This window comes from Chionomys nivalis, chromosome 1 (assembly GCF_950005125.1).
Source record: "Chionomys nivalis chromosome 1, mChiNiv1.1, whole genome shotgun sequence".
NCBI classification, from domain to species: Eukaryota; Metazoa; Chordata; class Mammalia; order Rodentia; family Cricetidae; genus Chionomys; species Chionomys nivalis.
In genome coordinates, this window is record NC_080086.1 from 156,988,357 (window position 1) to 157,009,940 (window position 21,584).

Below are 21,584 nucleotides of genomic sequence, written 5' to 3' on the forward strand. Positions count from 1 at the left end.
TATATATAAACTGTGTAGGCTGGTAGCAACAAAATTCTCACAGATGTAACATAAATGAATAGGATGTTCCTCTTTCTCCTGTTGTAAACATATTCAGACTTTAAAAAAGTTATGGCTGGGCAGTGGTAGCATGCATCTTTAATCCCAGCACTTTGAAGGCAGAGGCGCTCAGCTTTTTGAATTCAAGGCCAGCTTGGTCTACAGAGCAAGTTCTAGCATAGCAGGGGCTACACAGAGAAATTCTGTGTCAAAACACAGACAAATAAAACTTATATTCTATAGCCCCTATGAACCATAGCCAACATAAACTACAGTCACTATGAACTGTAAGATACCATTTGCATGACTGCCAACTTATTAAGATGATGTACAAATGAACTTGTTCATGATAGAACATTTTTCATGGGCTACATAGCTGTGTGCCTGTACCTGTTGGTCTCCACTAAACAACTTAGAAACTTTGAAGTTTGCATGTGGGGGATGCTAGGCTGAGGCACACATGCTATCTTTTCTTTCTTTCTTTCTTTCTTTCTTTCTTTCTTTCTTTCTTTCTTTCTTTCTTTCGTCTTTCTTTCTTTCTTTCTTTCTTTCTTTCTTTCTTTCTTTCTTTTTATGTGTTTGTGACTGTATGCATGCATGTATGTAAGAAGAGGGCATTAGACTCCCAGGAGCTGGAGTTGTAGTTACTGTGAGTCACCTGATATGCGTATTGGGAACTGAACTCATGTCTTCTGCAAGAACAGCAAGGACTCCTAACTGTTGAGTCATCTTTCACAGCCTGTTTTATATCAAATTTTAAAAGTGATTTTCATGAACTTTCATTTTACAAAATATGAAATGAATTGAATTAATGTTCAGAGCAAAATAGTCCCTCATTATAATGTGTGAAATTGACTGAGAAAACTAAATCAGTTCACTAGGTTAGCATCAAATTGCAGTTTCATGTACTTTTCAAAGACAAAATATCTCACAATGAAACATATTAAGCTCTAATAAAAATCAAACTTGATAATTAGAGTATTTAAGATTTAGGAAATTATATATGAGACTATATTTTATAGAAGCATTTTGCCTTTCTAGTCTGTGTAAATTCACACAGGCATGAGGAAGGTATGAGGTTAGGAAGAGGACTTCCTAGGAAGAGCTTTAGTGGTACAGGAAGTGGGAAAAAAAGAAGGTGTGGGAGGGGAAACAACTAAGTTATATAACGCATGAAAGTGTCAAACCCAGAAAGACAAAGTTTCTTCCTAGATTTGCAAAAGCCAATAAACATTAATTTCTAATATTCCTGTTTGTGTGCTTTGCAAGGAGAATTATTTCAAGTGTCTGTTCCAGTTAACTCTCACTCGCTAATAGTATCTAGTGATCACATCTAGCACAATGTGGTCTTCAGAAGGGACAACAAACTTAGAAGAGATGGGAATCTTCTGAGCGTAGAAGGAAAGGTAGCACTGAGAACTGAGGGTTTCCCTCATTGTTCAGCTATTGCTCACAGTACTACCAGCACAGTGCCCACATTCCCTGAGCAAAGTTAGTAGAGTAGACACATGTGATGGTACAAATTGTTCCACCTCTCTGCTCACATATGTATATGTACACATATATCTAAATACACATTCACATATGTATATGTAATGCCCTATACATACATACACATACATATGCATATAGACATATACACACATATACTCCATAAACACAGGTATACAGATATATACAAGCACATATACATACACACACATGTACCAAGCAAACTATATATATATATATATATATATATATATATATACACACATATACCTATATATACACAAATATATTCCATACAGACACACATACATATATAAATGTTGTTTTTGCTGACAGCACAAATACACTAGATGAAGTAGGCATCCCAAATAGCAACCATTCATAAGCCCAGTATTTGCATTCACGTTTATCTTTTTCTTTTTTGTCTTTCCCTGTCAAGGAACAGAAATATGAATCTGTGATGTCTGGAGCACTCAAGGTAGGATCAACAGATGGCTTACCTGTCTATGATGGCACACATGTCAATGGTGACATTTGCAAAGCTTCCTGGCTTCCTCTGTGCCACTTCATTCAAATCTACAAGCTGATCATCTATCTGGATGAGCTGCATGCATCCTTGGAATGATGGTTGAAGGACAGAGTGACTGGCATTGTTCATGTGATTCAAAAATCCTGTGAAACAGAAGGAACAAGAAGAACACAATGGGCATCTGGCAAGCTTTATTAAAGGCCTCCCAAGTGTTTGACCAGACACAGTCATCCGACTACTATTGGCATTTCTTGGATTCTTGCTGACGTAGTACAGGTGAGATTATTTTAGACAAGAGTCAGGCTTAGGGGGTGGTTTGAATGAGAATTGCCCTTATAGGCCCTCATTTCCACAGTTGGTGGAACTATTTGGGAAGGATTAGGAGAGTACACTTATTGAAGTAGATATGGCTTTGGATGTTCCCTAACCCAAATATGCCTACTTTGTCAATTTAAACTGAACTCATTAGTCTTAAATTATTTGCTAATCTATTCTTTCCAATATTGTATGGTTGACAATAGACTACCAATACCTGAAAAAGAGTGAGAATCAACATATGCCATTAAATGAATAAAAGTGAATACTAATATTTATTAGAAAATAATCAGAGTTTTGACATTAAGTGATTCTTTAAAATGTCCTATTTTGGTTGATATAGAAATAGTTGACTACAATGAAGACGCTTTTCCTCATTTCCTTAATAGGTGTCAATATATAAGTTCTGAAAACTGTCATTTGAGGTTCCTTTAAGGTGTCATCTCAGAGGTATACATTATTTTCCACCAATATAGTACTAGAAAAAAAGAATTATGCTAATTCCTGACTTAAAATGACATGTTCTGTTTCAATACTGTTACATGATTGTGTGAGTTTTTTTTTGTGTGTGAGTGCGTATGTGAATGCCTGTGTATGTATGTACTCATGTATTTCTAAGCTGTGCATTTTCATCGGCATTGACTTAGTCCCTTTACAAAAACGCTGACTTTTGGATAAATTGTCTACTCAGAATAGTTGTATGCACACAATGTGATTTCCACTTGACTAATCATGATAAAACTGAGTAGGTTTTAATGGCTAAACTTAGCAGTCAGAAAACACGCAGCTGTAACTTTTGTGGATGCTCTTAGCAACGCTATCATTAGGTTCAGCTTTTGTGAATACTTAGGAGTCTAAACATCCACATTCACTTGGAAAGATTTTGAAATGAGTAACTCTCTTTATGAGTGAGAATGCCTGTGAATCAGAGCAGCTGCACAAATGCTCCTCGCTTCCAACTGGGTGTGATTAAGCTCCCAAAACAAGACTTCAGCAACCACTCACAACAATGTTCTGTTTGGGCTTGATACTTTTGGAGTCTGAAATTTTCAAGTCTTTTCAGGCTCTTACATGAGATCTATTCTAGGAGAAGATAATTATAGTAATAATCACTACATAGCCATCGAAAATAGCTATGGTTCTTGTATTATCCTTAACACTTTTAAGAGTGATCCTATTTGCTCTTGTGTGCAAGCTTCTACACTCTTCTGTAGCATCTTTGGACTCTGAGTTTGGCTTATTTCTGTAGACAACAAAAAACTGTGAAAGTGGTATTAGCTTGTGATTTCCAAGGCCCATTTCTAATCTTGTGTGTACTATTGCTCATGTTGGCCTGTAGGGAGTGTTGTCGGGAGACCTATGAGAGATCGTGGAAGACTTCCATGACTGAAAAGGTGTTGTGTGGCTTGAGTGGGGTGGGAAGAAGAGTGAATTATTGTTACCCAACAAAGCAATGAGTAAATAACCTCTAGCTGGAAACAAATTACAATAACATCCCCAAGGAAAGTGCAAGTTAGCTTAAAGAGTTTTCAGAGAATTGCCTAATGTCTCTCAGGGAGGCAGTCACTAACAATATAAAGGAAAGGAGTAGAAATGGCAATGAAAGCACTTGGGATCCTTACTGGGTTGTAGGCCAAATTTTATCAGTGTTGTGGTTGTCTTAGTTAGGGTTACCATTGCTGTGATGAAATGCTATGACATTGATCTTTGGTCAGAAAAATTGAAAGGGAAAATCTAGACTCCCTATTAAGAAGAAGAGTAAAAGGGAGACAAGGAGGAGGAAGAGGAGATGAAAATGACTCAGGATGGCAGGACAAGGAAATGAAGAAGAACGAGTTGTGGAAAATCAGTAGGTCTGAATCCTAAAACGGAATTGCCAACAATTGCCTGTCCTGGTTCTTGAAACAATATTGCCCAGTGATTTGAGTCTGACTTGACATTGGCAAGACTCAGAAGCTCACACACAGATATTCTAATGATCTACAATGTCAGAAACAAATTTCAGAAGAGATGTGAACTTTGAACATGGACAAGACATAAATACTCATAAACCTTAACTCTATCTGCAACATGGCTATCAATCATCACATTATAATTATATTAACCCTACTATACTGTCCTCCCACATTGAACCAGTGCCTACTTGTGTGTGATCATTAGAACACTGCCAAATATTTAAATTTGGTTTATGGTTGGTGAAATGTATGTAGATATTCTTAAGCTCCATTCTCAGTTATCTGGGAAAGCCCTGCTTCCCCCTGCCCAAACTGTACTCTAACTAGATGGTACTTTACTCTATGCTCAGACTTCTGTCCTAGGTTTAGCAGATAAAACTCCTTATCTGACTTGAAATCCACTCAGTTTTTCTTGCTGACAAAGCCATTCTGTGCATCTCCAAGGTTTTAAAATTTTGATTCAGAAATACATCAGTGGAAAAAAATGTTGTCATTTGTTCTGACTTCAGAATGCCAATCTAAACAGTTGCAAGTCATTCCATTAATTTGGTTGAACAGAACTTAAAGAAAAATAAAGAGTGTTGGCACCATGGCTGGGGATCTAAACAGCTGAAGAACTCTGTTTCTCTATTTTGTTTATTTTAACGTAAAAGGCTGTTAGGAGCTCAGAGTGAGGCTGACAGCGTGCTATAAAGTCTTCATCATTTTCTTTCCAATGAAGTCTTGAAAAAGTGAATCAAGTGTTTAGTAATCACCGCCTACTCAACCTTTCTGAATAAAACAGTCCAAAATGTTCAGCAGCAGCAGTGGGAAAGGCTGTTTTCAAGTGAGCAGAGAGAGTGTGCCAAGATGCCTTCCACCTGGCATGCTTGGGAGACTGACTAGGGCACAGGTCAGTTGAGCCAGCACATTGATAAACAGAGGCTAGGAAGAGCCAGTCTCAATGTTCTAGACAGAGCTGTAAAAATAGAATGTAAGAAACACTCAATGAACTCTGTGGACTGGGGCAGGAATTGAAACCCTAAGTACAAATTTGTGGTTTGCTGTATAGGTAATCAATTTAGATATGCATGGCTGTGGTCAAAACACTGTTGGTTTCTACCATCTAGGTGGGACAGTCTGAGTACAGGGTCATATGACAAAGAGTGTATATTCCTATATCTTAGATTTGGTTCATTCAAACAAGGACCCTAAAGAGAAATGACAGATTGGGGGGTTTGGGTGGAGCAGAAATACAGTGAGCCTGGAATATTGTGTGTTGTTTTAAAAGATAATGACATGGTAGGAATTAGCGGAAGAATGACAGAATTGTTTCAGAATGACATGAAGTAGTTATTGTTGCCCAAATTCAAGGCAACTGGAGTACAGGTTTCTTTCATAATTTGAGAAGAAAAAATTATATTTCATTCATTGCTGAAAAAATGATGGGAAATACAAAGTACAATACAAATCCATATGTAAATGCCTGTGTAAAGTGAATAAATCAATGTGGAAAAGAACAGAGAGAGCTCTCCCTATAGCTTCCTGGTAACTCGCAGTATAAGAGGGATATTGGAGTTTGAAAGCCATCCTTTGATAAGCCTTCTATTAGTACCCAGTTAGGCAGTAAATGTCAGTGGAAGCTGAAATGAAAGCCTGATAGGGACCACAGTCTCAAAGATCTCTTTAAAACAGTCACTGCAGCTGACCATGTTGGTGCATCCCTTTAGTCTCAGAGATAACTCTCTGGAGACAGGCAGATGGATCTTCATGAGTTCAAGGCTAGCCTGGCCTAGTTTGAAAGTTCTAAGTCAGCCAGGGCTACATTGTGTGACCTGGCAAAAAAAAAAAAAAAAAAAAAAAAAAAAAAAAAAAAAAAAAAAAAAGAAAAAGAAAAAGAAAACCTAAAAATTGAAACAGCATGATTCATCAATTTGCAGGTGAGAAACCTTGCTGACTTGTTTGTGATCAAGGTGTGTCAAATAAATATTACTACAATGGCAGGACCAATGGATCCTGGATCACCTGACAGAATGCAAAATAGGAAACTAAAACATGGCCTTCAATGTTTCTGCAAAAATACATGTGCTTCTTTTTGTAATAGCAGACCAAAACAAACAAATGCCATCTACAAAAGGCTAACTTTAGCTACTCAGTGATGATCAGGCTCAGACAGTCAACTGAGTATTTGGTTCTGATTATCAGGGACCAGAAAAGTAGAAGAATGGGGTGAAATAGGCAACCCTGACCTGAGTTCTTTATTTTAACAGACATTATTAGAGAAGGGGCAAACACACACTTGTGCCTGTTATACTGGCAGTCTTTTAGTTCTTCTAATAATTTTTTTTTATAAGTTCCAAAGTGTTTTGCAAACAGAAACTAGTGCTAAAAAGTTGTGTAATCTGAGAGCCTGTTCTGGGTTAAATTTATCCCATCTTAATCTGTCTATATTCAATATCCATTAATTTTCAATAAAATTATTTTTTAAGTCAGTGGTGAATTCCATCATCCAATGTTTCTTAAAGACCCTTGCATATTATTGACGCTTGATTGGCAAATGAATATTCCACATATTCTGTCTTTTCAACACAGGTGGCATCTGCTTCAAGACCAATTATACTAAAAGAGGGTTTCCTTATACTTATCAGTTAGGTTACTATAGCTTTGACTTTTAAATTCAGGATCATGGTGACCCTTGTGATTGCACATCTCCTAATAATTTTAGGTTCTAGCATTTCTTTGCATCTACATTTGGCTAAAAGGGAAATAAATTTAAACTTGAACAGCAGTCAGAAGTTAAAAGGAAATTTTCTTGAAAGTATTTTTTATCAGTTAATTTTGATGATGAAATAGAAAAAAATCAATCTGTTGCCTTTTCCAGGTTTACTATAAATTACTTTTTAATATTATATTAATGTTTGATTCCTCTTTATATGGAAATGTTTAAGGTACAAATCAAGAATTTTGCACTTATGTTTTGGTATTATAATCTGATTAAATTCTGTGTTCTTTTATTAAATTTTAAGCTTGAAAAGCCTAATTATCATTGGTATCATGGTGAGTTATGAAAAATAAATACAAATATATCTGTAAAACAAATATTCAGAAGTTTAGAGTGGGCAGCATATATCAAAGAGCCTTAGCACATCTTACTTCATCTTCTTTTCTACAGATTGTTTAGGCAATCTATCATTTACTTTTTATGAAACACCTAATGATGGGATATTTATATCTTGAAGTATCTGACAACCACATTAGTGACGAAAGTCTCAAACACAAGAAGATAGATAGATGTGATTAAAAAAATATTTCTCTTGACTGTATAAATAAGATGTTAGTATTAGAATGGGGGGCTGTCACCGACTTCTAGGGAGTTACTATTTGCTTGGCTGTCAGAGGGTTTCCCAATTCTTTGGTGGTCCTGCCAGTTTGGTCTCTCATGCTGATGTCTTTCTGTTAAGTGTGAAAGGTCCTCAAAGCTGGCCCTGGGCTGTATCTGGGTTTCTGGTAGGTTCTCTCCTTCCTTCAGAATACCAATCCAAACCTCTGCCTAAGTGCATCTGTCTCAGCTCAGAACTAACTGAGCCAAAACTTCACTGGCTTCGCTTTGCAGTGCCTGTTTGTGTTCAAAACTCCAGACACATGTTCCTGCCCTTGCTGGAATTCTGCCGTCATCCCTAGCAGCAGACTTCCCCCAAAGCCTCAGCTTCAGTTCATTTGCTGGTAAGTCATGTCTGCCAATCAGCTCAGCTTCTGGCCTCATTTCTTCTTCATGCACCAGGAACATATTAGGTACCTTGCATGTTTTCCACAGCTCTCACCTCTGTGTGACCATTCAAGCCAAACCTCCATTCCATTTCTGGTGCTGGTCCAAGGGATCTCTTCTGAACACGACAATCTGAACATGCTTCCCTCTTATTAAGGGATTATTTGTCTCAGAAAACATTGTCACGGCACTTGTGAAATTGTTTTTCCTCTACTGATTTGCTATTTTAATACAAAGTTAAGTTTGTAGAGATTTACAGATCACAAGGTCATATACTTGAAAAGCAAAATACTTACAGTACCAAATGAGATGTACTAGATTAATTGCTTTAATTAAACTTAATATAATGAGGGTCACTTAATGATGTTATTATATTTTAAACATATACTTCAGTCAGAACACCTTAAATATATGAGATTTAGTATGTTATTATAGAATATTTTCAATCTTAACTTTATTTGATTATTGAGAAAAAACTTTCATGAAATTATTGAGTCTTCTTTCCTATTTTCATATAATACATAAAAGTTATGAGTTATATTTACATTAAGTTGGCTTAATGTGCAAAGACAGTAGAGAAGATTTTTTTTTCAGAAAACAAAAAGAAATTTGTAAGAATGTAGGAAATTAAAAAGAAATTCAAGGAATAGACTAGTATTTTGTCAAAATAGGATAGTTAGAAATCTATGAAGCAGAATTTATAATGTACTTTTAAAAGCCGTTTTTAAAATGGGACATAAAAGTCATGGAAAAGAGTGAAGAAAATAGAATATTTTTATATTTTCACAAAGGTTTTACAACATTTTACCCTTTAAAAGGAAGAAGAAATGTGAACTAATGCATAGATCTCTCAGCTTTAGTTCCTTAGAGGTTGCTAGTATTACTAATACACAGACAGATATGTTCACATAATCAGATCATAAAGTAATATTGCCTCATTGATTTTTCCTTATGAGATAACACAGTTTGTTAATTACATTAGGCTCCAGAGTATGAAGATAGCAGGCCATAAGAGTGCTTATAAATGTTATTGATTGATCCTAAAACTATTCAATAAACACGCACACACTAAATATATATATATATATATATTGGCTTTTTCTATAGCAAATTTATTTAAAAGGTCAACTATTAAATGTGTATATATATATATATATATATATATATATATAATCTTTTAACAGGAGATCATTTATCATGAAATGATATTACCATTAGGAATAATGGGAGAAAAGACAAACATAACGTGAAGAAGTTTATTCCCTAGGGAAAGGGAGTGTGAGAGTCTAGAAACTCTGCCAGTTGCAAACACTCAAAGAACTAGGTAAAAAGCAGCATGTATCCTTTAAATTATCTCTCCAGAAGAGAATGGAAAATCGAGGGCCTTAGATGATGCAGGGGTTTGGGTGTTAAAAGTAAGGCAGACTAGAAATCAGGCTGTAGGCCTGTGTGGGGATCAGAACACTGCAGTATCAGTAGCCCATTAAACCCAAAGTTGCTAAGATCTTCGAGAAGTACATACTAGAGACACTATACTAGTCAGCAAAGAGCGCTGACAGGAAAAAGTGTCTTGCTTTGCTTAGTCTATAAAAAGAAAAAGAAAAGTAACTCTTCAAGAATGCATAAAACATGGAGTTACTGAACTAAATTATGACTTTCAAACTCGCGCTAACTGTAGGGTGTGGCACTCAAATCAAGAAGTTACTATAGAAAGCAAGTGATTTCAAGCTATTACCATGGGAAGTGAAGTGTGAATTCTCTCAGATTAACTCTAGAAACTCAGGATTCTGAAAGGGAAAACTGAGACATTTAGACCAGCAATCCCAAAATACAAAACACCAGAGAAGAAGTAGAGTTAGTCTCCTGCTTAAACTGGTTCTACTCAGAATCTTCAACTTTATAATGGAATAAAAGTGACCTCTATCAGAAGCTGGATTTCAAAATTTGACTCTTTCCTAACATTAGCAATGAGATGTATGGTACTCTGTCCACAGCTCTGTGAGCCATGTCCTCTCCATTCAGAGACCCCTTCCAATGGGAGCCCTGGAGCTAAGCCTGGGAGACCTTCTGCTCAAGTGCTTATCAAAATGTAACAGAGAGAGGGTACATTTGTATAATGAACAAGTGTCAGAAGAAACGTTTGGCCCCTAGAAATGTCAAATTCCTTTCAGAAGGGTAAGATGTTCAGAAATTATTTAAAATAACTTTAAAGGCTAGATTCAAACATATGAGTACGAGATAATATTTTATAAAAAGAAGTTCTACTTAGCTTTGATCAAAAGCCTAATAGCTACTATACAATTGAAAAGTACTTTGCCATAGATAAAAACTCATAGGCTGTGATTAACAGACGGGGTACAGTCAGAATGAAACTGGGAGTGCAAAGACAGAATTCACAAAGGTAGTTAAAAAAATAAAAGTGATTAAAGACATTACATAGAAATTTGAAATCTAAGGAATGAAAATCAATATTAGCATACAGATGTGGAATTTCAGGAGAAAAGGACAAAATGAGGATAAAGTCATTAAAAGATACTATCTGAGAATTTTTCAGGACTGTTAAAAAATGTGGTCTCAGGGTGAATAATAATTCTCAAACAAAATTCCTTTTAAAATATTTTAGGAAGAATGAGTTGGGTAATAAGGATGGGAGGAAGATTTAATCAGATGTTAACCAGCATTATCACATACACTAAATTTCTCAATGAACAAATTCAAATGCAAGTTATTTTTAAAAAATGACCATTTGTCATTAGTAACATAGATCACCAAGAAATATAAAAGTCACAAGAGATAAAGATTAGTCTGGGAAGCAATACTGAGAGTACTAAGCATCAACAGAAGTAAAATACAAAAATGTTTTCCCATGAAACAAGCTGTCTTGACCCACAGTCAAGACTGCACCTGCTGATGAGTTGGGGACATTCTTGTTACAGAACGAGGGAACCTGGAGAGAGGAAATGCATGTCTGTTCAGGATGCACTGAGATATGGGATATCAAGCTGAGTGTTTTCAACTTAAGTATTGTAAAAAAAGAAAAAAGAAAAAGAAATGGAGAGAAGTATATGCCTGGACTGACAGATACTACTCTGCTTCAGTGGTTTGGGTCCAAAGAGTTAATAGGATCTGAAAGCTTTTCAATCTCTCTCAAGAAGTTGATGTCTACCATCATATTGCCAGAAAACTCTTAAACAAAAAGGTAAGAAGTTGAGGACTAAAGCACTCAAGATTCCATGAATCAGTGTCTTGTTACTCCATATGTCCTGCAACACAAACACCAATACATTGTTCTGAAGAAACAATAAGAAACAATGCACTAATGAAGATAAGGAGGTGACTGTGGAAAATGCTAGACTTTTATCCGAGAGAATGAACAAAGTCAAAGAAAAATGCTGGGAACAGATTGCCAAGAAGCGTAGGCTGTCCATACTGAGAGCTTCTACTTCTAAGTCCAGCCAAAAATAAATCTTTAACAAATAAATGACCAGGTGTTAAAAATAAAAGAAAATACAGTAACATGGTTGTTTCACTGCATTGATTTCAGGGGGCATCAAGTAACACTGTGCAAAATCCCAAAACACAGAGTCCAACACAGAGCAGCACCATTCCTGAGGGCTGGGAGGGGGTAAAGTACATTTTAAGGCAAAACAAAGACAAGAAAAAGAATAGATTAATAAAAAGATAAATGTTTAATGATGAAAGTAAAGTCTACAATAACTTAAAAAATATTTTCACTCTGTGATATAGTATCCAAGTAAAGTATCTTTTAAAAAATTCAAGTACAGTTTTCTAGAAATTGTCTCCTGATTTGAGCCCCATGTTTTGCTTCTCCCACATTCTAAATCCACATCCTGACTTTATAATTCCTTGATTCCCATTCTTTCCTTCTACACTGTCCAGAAGCTCCCTCAATGCTGGCTTGCCTTCAGTAGTCAGCATTGAGCTATAGACACAACACAGAGTAAGCTTCCCAAGCATATGTCCTGGATGATTAATACACAGATGCTGTAGCAAAGGAAGATTTAAACAGACAGAGCTTCCAAGGTCTTTGCAAAAGAGACTGAATTCTTCTGTATATGTATATAATCTCTATACATCATACTTCCTCTCTCCCACATGTGCAGCCCTTTCTTATGCAGAACATCACAAGCTCTTAGCCCATGGCAGAAGCCTTCATTAATTCCTTACAAAATGCCACATTAATGCTGGCTCAGAGGACCATAATTCTTCCCATGCTCTGCAGACTCACCTAAATGACGATAAAGTCACAAGGTAGAAGTACAAACTTTAAAATGGGTAAGAGCTGAGGCACAATGCTAGAACGAGATTTCAGTGAAGATTTAAAAGACAGCAAAGTAGATGAAAATGGAAATGCTGTTTCAGGTATTTGCAGGATGTGAGCCAGACAGCATGGCTCAACACAAGCAAGACTCTCGGTTAAGGATTGGCATGGTACAAAGGGAGTGTATGCATTAAACTTGGGGAAGAGACCGGTGTCCCCTGCACTGCTTTCCTAGTTCCATTTATGTTTCTGTGATAAAATACCTAACCAAAAGAAATTTAGGATTTATTGCTTTACAATTCCAGGTTGTACTTCTTCACCAAGGGAAAACCAAGTCAGGTACTCAAAGCATGGGGTTACATGACATCCATGGTCAAGAGCAGAAGGAAATGAAGGGCTCTGGTTATGGCTGTTTGGTTGAGTTTACATAGCCAGCTCTTTTCACTCATAGTTCAGGACACCAAAGCGGGGAATAGTCCCACCCACAATGGACTGGGTCTTTCTTCATAAATTATCAATCAAGGCAATTCCCCATAGACTAATCTGTTAAAGAAAATTATTAGCCTGTCTCTTGCCAGGTGATTTATTCTGAGTTGTGGCAAGTTGACCTCTAAAACTAACCACCACACCACACAAGTCTGCAAACATGTCCCTGATAGCTTTGACAGTCAGCTAGAGTCAGCGATGGTGGAGATGGTTATGTCTGAAATTGTGTGGGTGAAAACAGAACAATGACCAAGGCTACTACACATTGACGAGTGGAATACTCAGGTTTCTTCCCCTTCCAGGCTTCCAGAACACAAAGACCCCTGAAGATATGAAGTGTCTCAAGGAAGACACCAATACTAGCCATGGATCCTTGAAGTTACAGACATTAGTCAGCAACCTTCTCCTAAAGATGACCTCCTCTAAGTGCTTGGACAGCCATTGGCGATTTTATTATATGATCACATCGTGATGAATGGCTCATACACCTTCGAATTGTTGAAAGCCAACACTGGCTTCAAATGACTACAATAGAGGGTGAGATTTAAAGCCGTGTGCTTAAATTTAGGATGAAGAGAAAAAAAAAAAAAAACACTCCCATCGAGGCTTATAAATAAATCACCTTTCCTTGTAACAGTGGGAAATCATGTTCGGAATAGAAAAGTAGCCATTTAGCTGAGCTCCTAAAGGGCTAAATTCCGTCACAGGAAAGCCATAATGTAAGTTGATTTTTACATCTCCTGTCAGATTTTTGGAGAAACAAGGGTAAAATATATGCATGTTAGACTGAGAAATAATAAAATTTGAATTCAAGTCTGAAAGTCTGTTTACAGCTTCCTAGCAAAATTCAATCCTATTGGAATATTTGAAATGTATCTCCATGAATGGGTTTATTATCATTGTGACTTTCCATTATTTAGACTAAACTTCTGTCACCTGCTAGAGAGGCATATAACATGAACAGAGATGGAGTTGCAGGCTGTGTTTGCATGCACGTTCTGATGAATGCATCTATCCCAAGTCTGCTGTTTGGAAGTGTTAGGAAGATATTTGCAGTTTATATTTTAGAAAACACACGTTTATTCTATCTCCAATGTACATCTTCTGCATGTAAAAATGTGCCAAAGAAAATACAACAATGTCTTACTAAACCAAAAAATAGAAGATATAAAAATAGAACAAACAAACAAACAAAACAGGGCTAGGGTCCAATAAACTAAAATGTTCCCTACCCGATTAATCAATTTACACAAACATAGAAGACTCAAAGTGTTTTCTGTCTACTGCATCTTCTGTCTGCTGCCTCTGCCTAGAAACAGCCCCCAGAGAATGACTGAGAAGTCTTATGGAAAATAAGTACCAACGACTAACATTTCAGCAATTTATTAACAAAATATTAAATTTTAAAAACCTACATTCTTTCAATGGGTGTAATTTTTTCAAGATAATATGCTAGTAAAAACATCTTTTCTGCATTTGTCAAAAGGAATTTTGATGATGAGCTTACTTAAAAATATTTAGAGTTGGTTGTGTATTTATCTCAAATTTACAGTTAAGAGGGATTTTACAAATGCTACAGTCGAGCCTGGAGAGATTGTGTAGTCATTAAGAATACTTGTCTTTGCAGGGGACTAGGGTTTTGTTCCCAGGGCCTACATGGCAGCTCATGGAATTACCAACTATAATTCCTGTTCTAGGCAATCCAACATCCTTTTCTGGTTTTTGAGTTCACCCCAGTCACAGACACAGTGATATGTAGGCAAACATGCATAAGCATAAATTATTAACAAATAAAAAGTTTTAAGGACCCTAATGACTTTCATGATGAAAAAAAGTAGTATAATACTTTTCTTCTTTTTCTTTTTGGATAATATGAATCACAGTAAATAGTGTATCATTATCTTTGACCTGGATCATATTGAATATTGTGGCTAAGCCATCCAAGACGACCAATATCAGGGGTTATAGTTTGGAATCCTCTGTGTTAAGTCCATGAATCCTTTCTTAATACAAAAGATTCCTTAATATAAATATTCTTATGAAACAAAAAACAAGTGTATTTTCCGAACAAGAATGTTTAAAAGTGCAGTTAAATGCTTAGAGGCAGTTTTGATTTGGTGGGAGAGAACACAGTCCTCAACTGGAAGGCCATTATGTGACTGAACACACCAAGAAGAATGGGGATTAAAGGAGTCCTAATCAGCCAGGGAAGCTCCGAAGAGAAACTGTGCAGGGGAAGGGAAGATGTGGCCCAGTAGGTGGCACTCCAAGGGGGAGCCTTGGGAGAGTCCAGCCAGTACCCCTGGTGCCACCAACTGCAAGGTAGCAGAGCCTCAGCTTGCTTGAGTCAGGGATACCTTTTTCATGGAGAAGCATGCATATAGTTCTCTATTGTGATTCCATTAACAAAGATCATATATCTGGCTAAAGCTTTCTTTTCACTAACTTTTGGGGAAATCAGTCTGTTCATATCAGTTGCACCGTTAGAATTAGATGGAGATGCAGAAGAGATTCCACAGGACCTAAACAATAATACTCAATATTGCATGCTTCTGGGTGACTTAATACATTACATAAGACTAAGCTGTTTTCTTAGGGGTAAATAAAAGCCCAGGTTAGAGTTCAGGAATGTACACTGCATATAGAAAATTGAATGAGAAAAAAAGAGTGATAGAGTCCAAGTACTTGGTAGCAAAATGGAATGTTGAGAAAAAATGCCAAAAGAACGTTAAACTACTGCCTGACATGTTATTCTCCAGGCAGTGTTCATCATCTTACAGTGGTGGCTTCCCACCACCATGGGAAGTGGTTTTCACTCTACGAAGACTGGATGATTCATTCTGTCAGCCTCCCAAGGCTTTCTTTCTCAAGATTAAGAACACATCTGCTGAGTTTAGAGGGCATGATGCATTAAAATAAGAGCTGTTTCTCTAACATGAACTGACAGCCGGCTCACAACGCCCTCTCTTGGGTGATAGAGATGGTCCAGTCATTCAGCTGACTGTCAACCGAGTCTCCTGTTTCCTGGCAATGCTTTTGAGAGAGAGCTGTGTCCTCTTAGAGACCTTGGAGTGTGAAAGTAGCTCCCAATTTCTGCAAACTGCAGTGAAGTGAGGATGTAGGAATGTAGTTTACCTCTCAAATTTCTGACCTCTAATAATTATCTCTGTGCCTCATATATATATATATATATATATATATATATATATATATTAGACATATATTTAAGTACATACATATAAAGCAATAGCTGTTATGTCAAAATGGATAACAAAAATCAGGTGTGGTTGTAGCAGGTTCTGTTGTACCACCAACCCCTAAATCATGACTCAGAGATGTATTAATTATGAATGCTTGCTGTTAGCTTAGGCTTTTTTTTCTAGCTAGCTTTTTTTCTTTAACTTAAATTACCCCATTTCTATGTGATGCCCCAAAGCTCATTTACCTCATCTATGTAATGTCCATCCTGCTTTCCTGCTTTCTGTATGCTGTCTGTCTGATCCCTGACTGGCTGACCCCTGGCTGGTCCCACCAGCTCTACCTCTCCCTACTTTGCCTAGCTATTGACCATTCAGCTTTTTATTAGACCGATCAGGTGTTTTAGGCACACAAGGTAAAGCAGTAACATATCTTTACATATTTAAAAAATGCAGAATAAGCAAGTGCAACACATCTTTATATAGATATTCTATTCCACAAGACATGGTGGCACCAATATTTAATCCTATCACTCAAGATTCAGAGGCAGGTAAATCTCTGTGAGTTCAAGGACTTCCTGGTCTATATAGGAAATTCGAGGACAACCAAGCTTATATAAGAAGCTATATCTAAAAGAATTAGCAAAATGTATACATTTTAACATACATGCATAGAATTTGCACACTTGGATAGATGTGAGTGGGTAGGCCAGTGAAGATAAGAAGTTATTCATTTTTTTATTGACCAAAGTCAAACCTATAGCCTTACATATGGTGAACACTTATTCAACACTAACCTATATCCCTTATCCATAGCTTGTCATTTCTTAATCTATCAAGTTTGTCACATTCATGTTTAGTCATGAAACAATTAATACTATTAGAAACAGCCTAGTCATGCTGGGATCAAGTATTCCCACTGAATATGTGGCTAACATAATGTTTATTAATGCTACATCATTGTTTTGAAAAAATAACCTTTACTAAATAAATATCTGAAAAGGTCTGTAAAGATAGGACTATTCTCTGATTGTGAGACACACTCTGCAAATCCTCAGCCACTGCCAACTGAGTCCAGAAAGGTGTGATTTTTAGCCTCTGAAGCAATACAAAAGACTAAGCTTAGTCAAGGGAAAAGGCTCTTGGATAATTCAGGGAAAATGGTCAATTGTCATGGATTTCAGAGCTTATAAAAATGATAAGTCCCTTGCACAGTTCTTGCAAATCCTGAAAGCTAATGCAGGGAATTATTTTTATTCCTCACTAGGCTACATTTCCTATATAAAATGAAAAAAATCAATAACAGTCCATCAAATAAGCAACTTAGAAAGGGAAGCAACAGTTTCCTGGAAAATTAAATAGGATCCCTACTTATAGTATAATGCTGATACACTTACAGTAATTAAATTTTGCTTCAAAAGAAACATACCAATGTAGCAATTGCAAGTCTATGTAATACAGAGTTTTTTAATTAAAAATTCTTACTAATATCCTAATTATAGATAGGTATTTTCAAATAAACATTTACATTAAGGAACGGGGGTTTCCAGTTTACTTAAGCTCCCTTTGTTATTTGAATTTACTGTTAAAATATAAAGCACTTCCAGATACTCTAAAATACTCACACATAATGGATTGTATCAAAGGTTCTATAATGATTTCACTTTGATGGTGTTGGTAGACCAGATCAAAACCTAAACACCCCAAACTACATTCTTTGAACACTGACAAGCTTAATTAAAACTTCAACTATAACACTAGGTAACACAGTAACATTTGTAACACCACAGGAGAGTTAAAAGACTTGGGTATAAAGTAATTTTAAAATAGCCTTGTAGGGGCTGGAGAGATGGCTTGGCAGTTAAGAACACTTACTGATCTTGTTGACAACCTGGTTTCAGTTCCCGGTGAGTTACTCACAGCAGCCACATGGTGGCTCAGAAACACCCCTAACTCTAGTTCTGAGGACTCCTGTACCTTCTTCTGACATCTGCAGACTACTGCATGCACATGGCACACATGGATACACTCAGTTACACACTCACACAGATAAACTTAAAAGCCCACCTCAATATACCTTTAACCTCTTATAAAAGAATTCTTTTACCAAAATCAAACTCATGTGAAGATACAATTTTTGTTTTACTTCATTCAAGTGAGCATTAATAAAGATTACATTCAGTGATTCTTCTCAGCCACATAAAGTGTACCAATAACTAGGGATTGCCATGCATATATTGTGCATATGGTCTAACAGTTAACAATCAAAAAATAAATAAATCAGACTTGGAAAGATGGCTCAGAGGATAAATTGCTTCAATTAGAAGAATGAGGGCTTGAGTTGGGACCTAAATTATTCATTTAGTTACTGGGTGGGTATGACAACCTGCCTATGGTTCAGTGTTTGCTCAGAAAATAGAATGTCTTGAAATTAACTCAGAATTTAGCAAGTAAGAACTCATATAAAACCATCTTTACCTTGCTTTATGTTTAAAAACCACTTATGAGTGAGTACATATGAAAATTGCCTTTCTGGGTCTGGGCTACCTCACTCAAAGTGGAGTTTTCTAGCACCATCCATTTACTGGCAAAATTAAAGATGTCATTATTTTTTTCCGCTGTGTAGTACTCCATTGTGTAAATGTACCACATTTTCCTTATCCACCTTCCCCAAAAATCACAATCCCAGAGAACTTAGACAACAATGAGGACGCTAAAAGAGACATACATAGAATTAATCTACATGGGCAGTAGAAAAAGACAAGCTCTCCTGAGTAAATTGGGAACATGGGGACCTTAGGAGAGGGTTGAAGGGGAGGGGGGAGACAGGGAGGGGAGCAGAGAAAAGTGTAGAGCTCAATAAAAATCAAGAAAAAAAATCCCATCTTTCCCACACCATTACTACAACTAGAACTGTCTAGGAAAAATGAAAGGCATTTGGCCAGAGTCAAACAGTACCATATCTGGGGGGCAGAGTGACCAACAAAATCATGCCAATTGAGTAGAGCCCAGGTGGGCCACACACTCTGTGAATTATGATAAAACAGCTGGTTGTATAGTAGAGAGCAGCTTATTGTCACATAGTCAGAGTTGGTTAATTTATAGGGTATGCATTAATAGGAAGGAAGCATTGCAGAATGAAAGAGCTGAAGTCTAGGGGGCCAAGGTTGCTGCAATGTCAACCCAGGAGGGAGCTGAAACTGAGACAGACATGAACTATGGGTAGGTAACTATAGTCCCTGAGACTAATGTCATCTATTGTCATAAAATTTCAGAAATACAGCCATGCTCATTCACCAAAGATTATGAGAATCTTATCTAGGCTGTGTCCCGATGTCCAATTAGACTCAGGCATTGGTTCAAGAGGCAAAGTTTACATTCAGCTTCTCAGGATGGATCTTGGACTTTCCCTGTACTAGAGAAAGAGTGGCCCCCAAAGAATGGGAGGCAGGGCGGGATGGCTGCACCACCCTTACAGAGCCTGGAAGTGGTGGGTATGGTGCAGCTATGATGATTGTCTCAGGTTCTTTTTGTTTGTTTGTTTGCTTGTTTTGTTTTTTGAAACAGGATTTCTTTCTCTGTGTTGCTTTGGGACCTATCCTGGAACTTGCTCTGTAGACCAGAGCTGGCCTAGAATTTACAGAGATCCACCTGCCTCTGACTCCCAAGTGCTGAGATTAAAGGTGTGCGTCACCACTGCCTTGGGTTTTTATCTTACTTGTACCTGTGTTTTATACATAAACAGTAAAAGAAATCATTATATCTGGTGTTCACTGTGTGGCGTGATTCTGTCACGCATGCCTACTGCAGCTGCAACTTTCCCACCCTTCTCCCCTTTTTCCCATCCTGCTCTTAGCCTGCTTGCCTGCTTTCGGGTTTTTATTTTCAATTGCTGCCTTCTCAGGCATAAATTCCTTGTGGACCACTAGCCTTCCAAGCCAGTTCTGCTCAGGTGGCACAGGCACCTGGCCAGAATCTAGTCTGTTTTGTTGTTTTGTTGTTGTGGTGGTTGCTTTTGTTTTTGTTTCTGTTTTTAAAGATAGGGTAAGATAGGGTATCTCTGTCATACAGCTCCAACTGTCCTAGACCTCACTTTGTAGATCAGACTGGCCTTAAACTCACAGAGATCTGCCTGCCTCTGCCTTTTGTGTGCTGGGATTAAAAGTTTAGAATCCAGTCTGGCTACTTTGCACATTAGCTCACCATGCTGAGCCTGTCCTACCTTGGTGCCACATTGTTCCACCTTCTGGTCAAACATAGTCAATATACCTGAATATCTTCACACAATGTAGTCCTCCAAACATCAACATCAGTGAATAAGACAATTGGAAATTTTTAAACAGTGAAATAGGCTAGTAAATTAATTAATTAATTACAAAAAATAAAAAGTAAAGCAAAAAGGAAAGTGGGAAAGGACAATCTTAAGATCTTTCTAATGTTAAAAACTGGAAATATCACAATGCAGGGAAATAGAGTCCTGTTTACTGCTACTTTGAGTGCATTGCAAATAGAAAAGATAAATGAGGAGATAAATAGCATAGCTAGGATCCATAAATGTTGATCATAATTATTAATATTTGGCAATTCATATTTTAGCTTTAAAAATTATTTGATAGCTATGCTAAGTATGAGGAATTGATTGATAAGATACAAACCTAAGAAAATCTTACTATTCAAAAAAAAAACTTAGAAAAGGTTACCACCAATAATATGCAAGTCTTACAAATAATTACTAAGGAAAAATCATAATATTTTTACTATTAAAATAAAAACTCTAGAAATATTTACTAATGAAAATAATTAAAAGTGACTGGTAAAATGCAAACATTAGAAATACTCATTGCTGAAAATAAAATTTTTACTGATAAGTTACAAGCCTTGGAAAAACTTACTAATACATATAGTAAAAATATTCAAACACAGAGAAATTTAGAGCAGAACCTACATCACCATTACATTGTGAAATTGAAGAGGAGCATACCAAGTTTTTCAGATAATCTACATTAATTTATTAAGTCCCCATACAGGAACAACCACCAAGTCACAGATATCCCCAAAGGCTATAGAAGAGCTTACTGGAATCCTGTCAAAATGTTAGATATAAGAAGATTTAAGGAAGTGGTAGTTTCATAGGGTATGCATTCACATTTTATGAGGCAATTGTTTAATTCATGAGTAACTAGTAACAGTTTTTCTGCAAGACTGCGAAGATTTGGTTACAGCAGTATTGGAAGCTGTTCCTCAGTTACAATGGAGGACTTGGAAAGTAATAGAAGGAAAATCACAACCCAGAGAGTACAACAATGCCCACAATAACTCAGACATCTAATGACCCTTCACCAGCACAACTCGAAGAAGGGGAACACTCAAACTCTACTACCAAAAAAAAGAAAAAAAAAAGAAAAAATGACCGGAGCTAACAACCACTGGTCATTAATATTACTTAATATCAATGGACTCAACTCACCTATAAAGAGGCACAGGCTAAGAGCTTGGATACAAAAACAGGATCCAACATTCTGCTGTTTACAAGAAACACACCTCA

The 21,584-nt window shown here is 36.7% G+C and overlaps 1 protein-coding gene across 1 annotated transcript in view; it reads right to left on the minus strand.

Annotated features, from left to right (window-relative positions):
* The window catches only part of Cntnap2 (contactin associated protein 2), a 2,085,894-nt gene that overhangs the window by 958,404 nt on the left and 1,105,906 nt on the right, over nt 1–21,584 (minus strand). Inside the window, exon 10 of the mRNA XM_057766295.1 lies at nt 2,031–2,202. Within this exon, the coding sequence (XP_057622278.1) occupies nt 2,031–2,202 (172 nt within the window). The remainder of the gene's footprint in view (nt 1–2,030; nt 2,203–21,584) is intronic.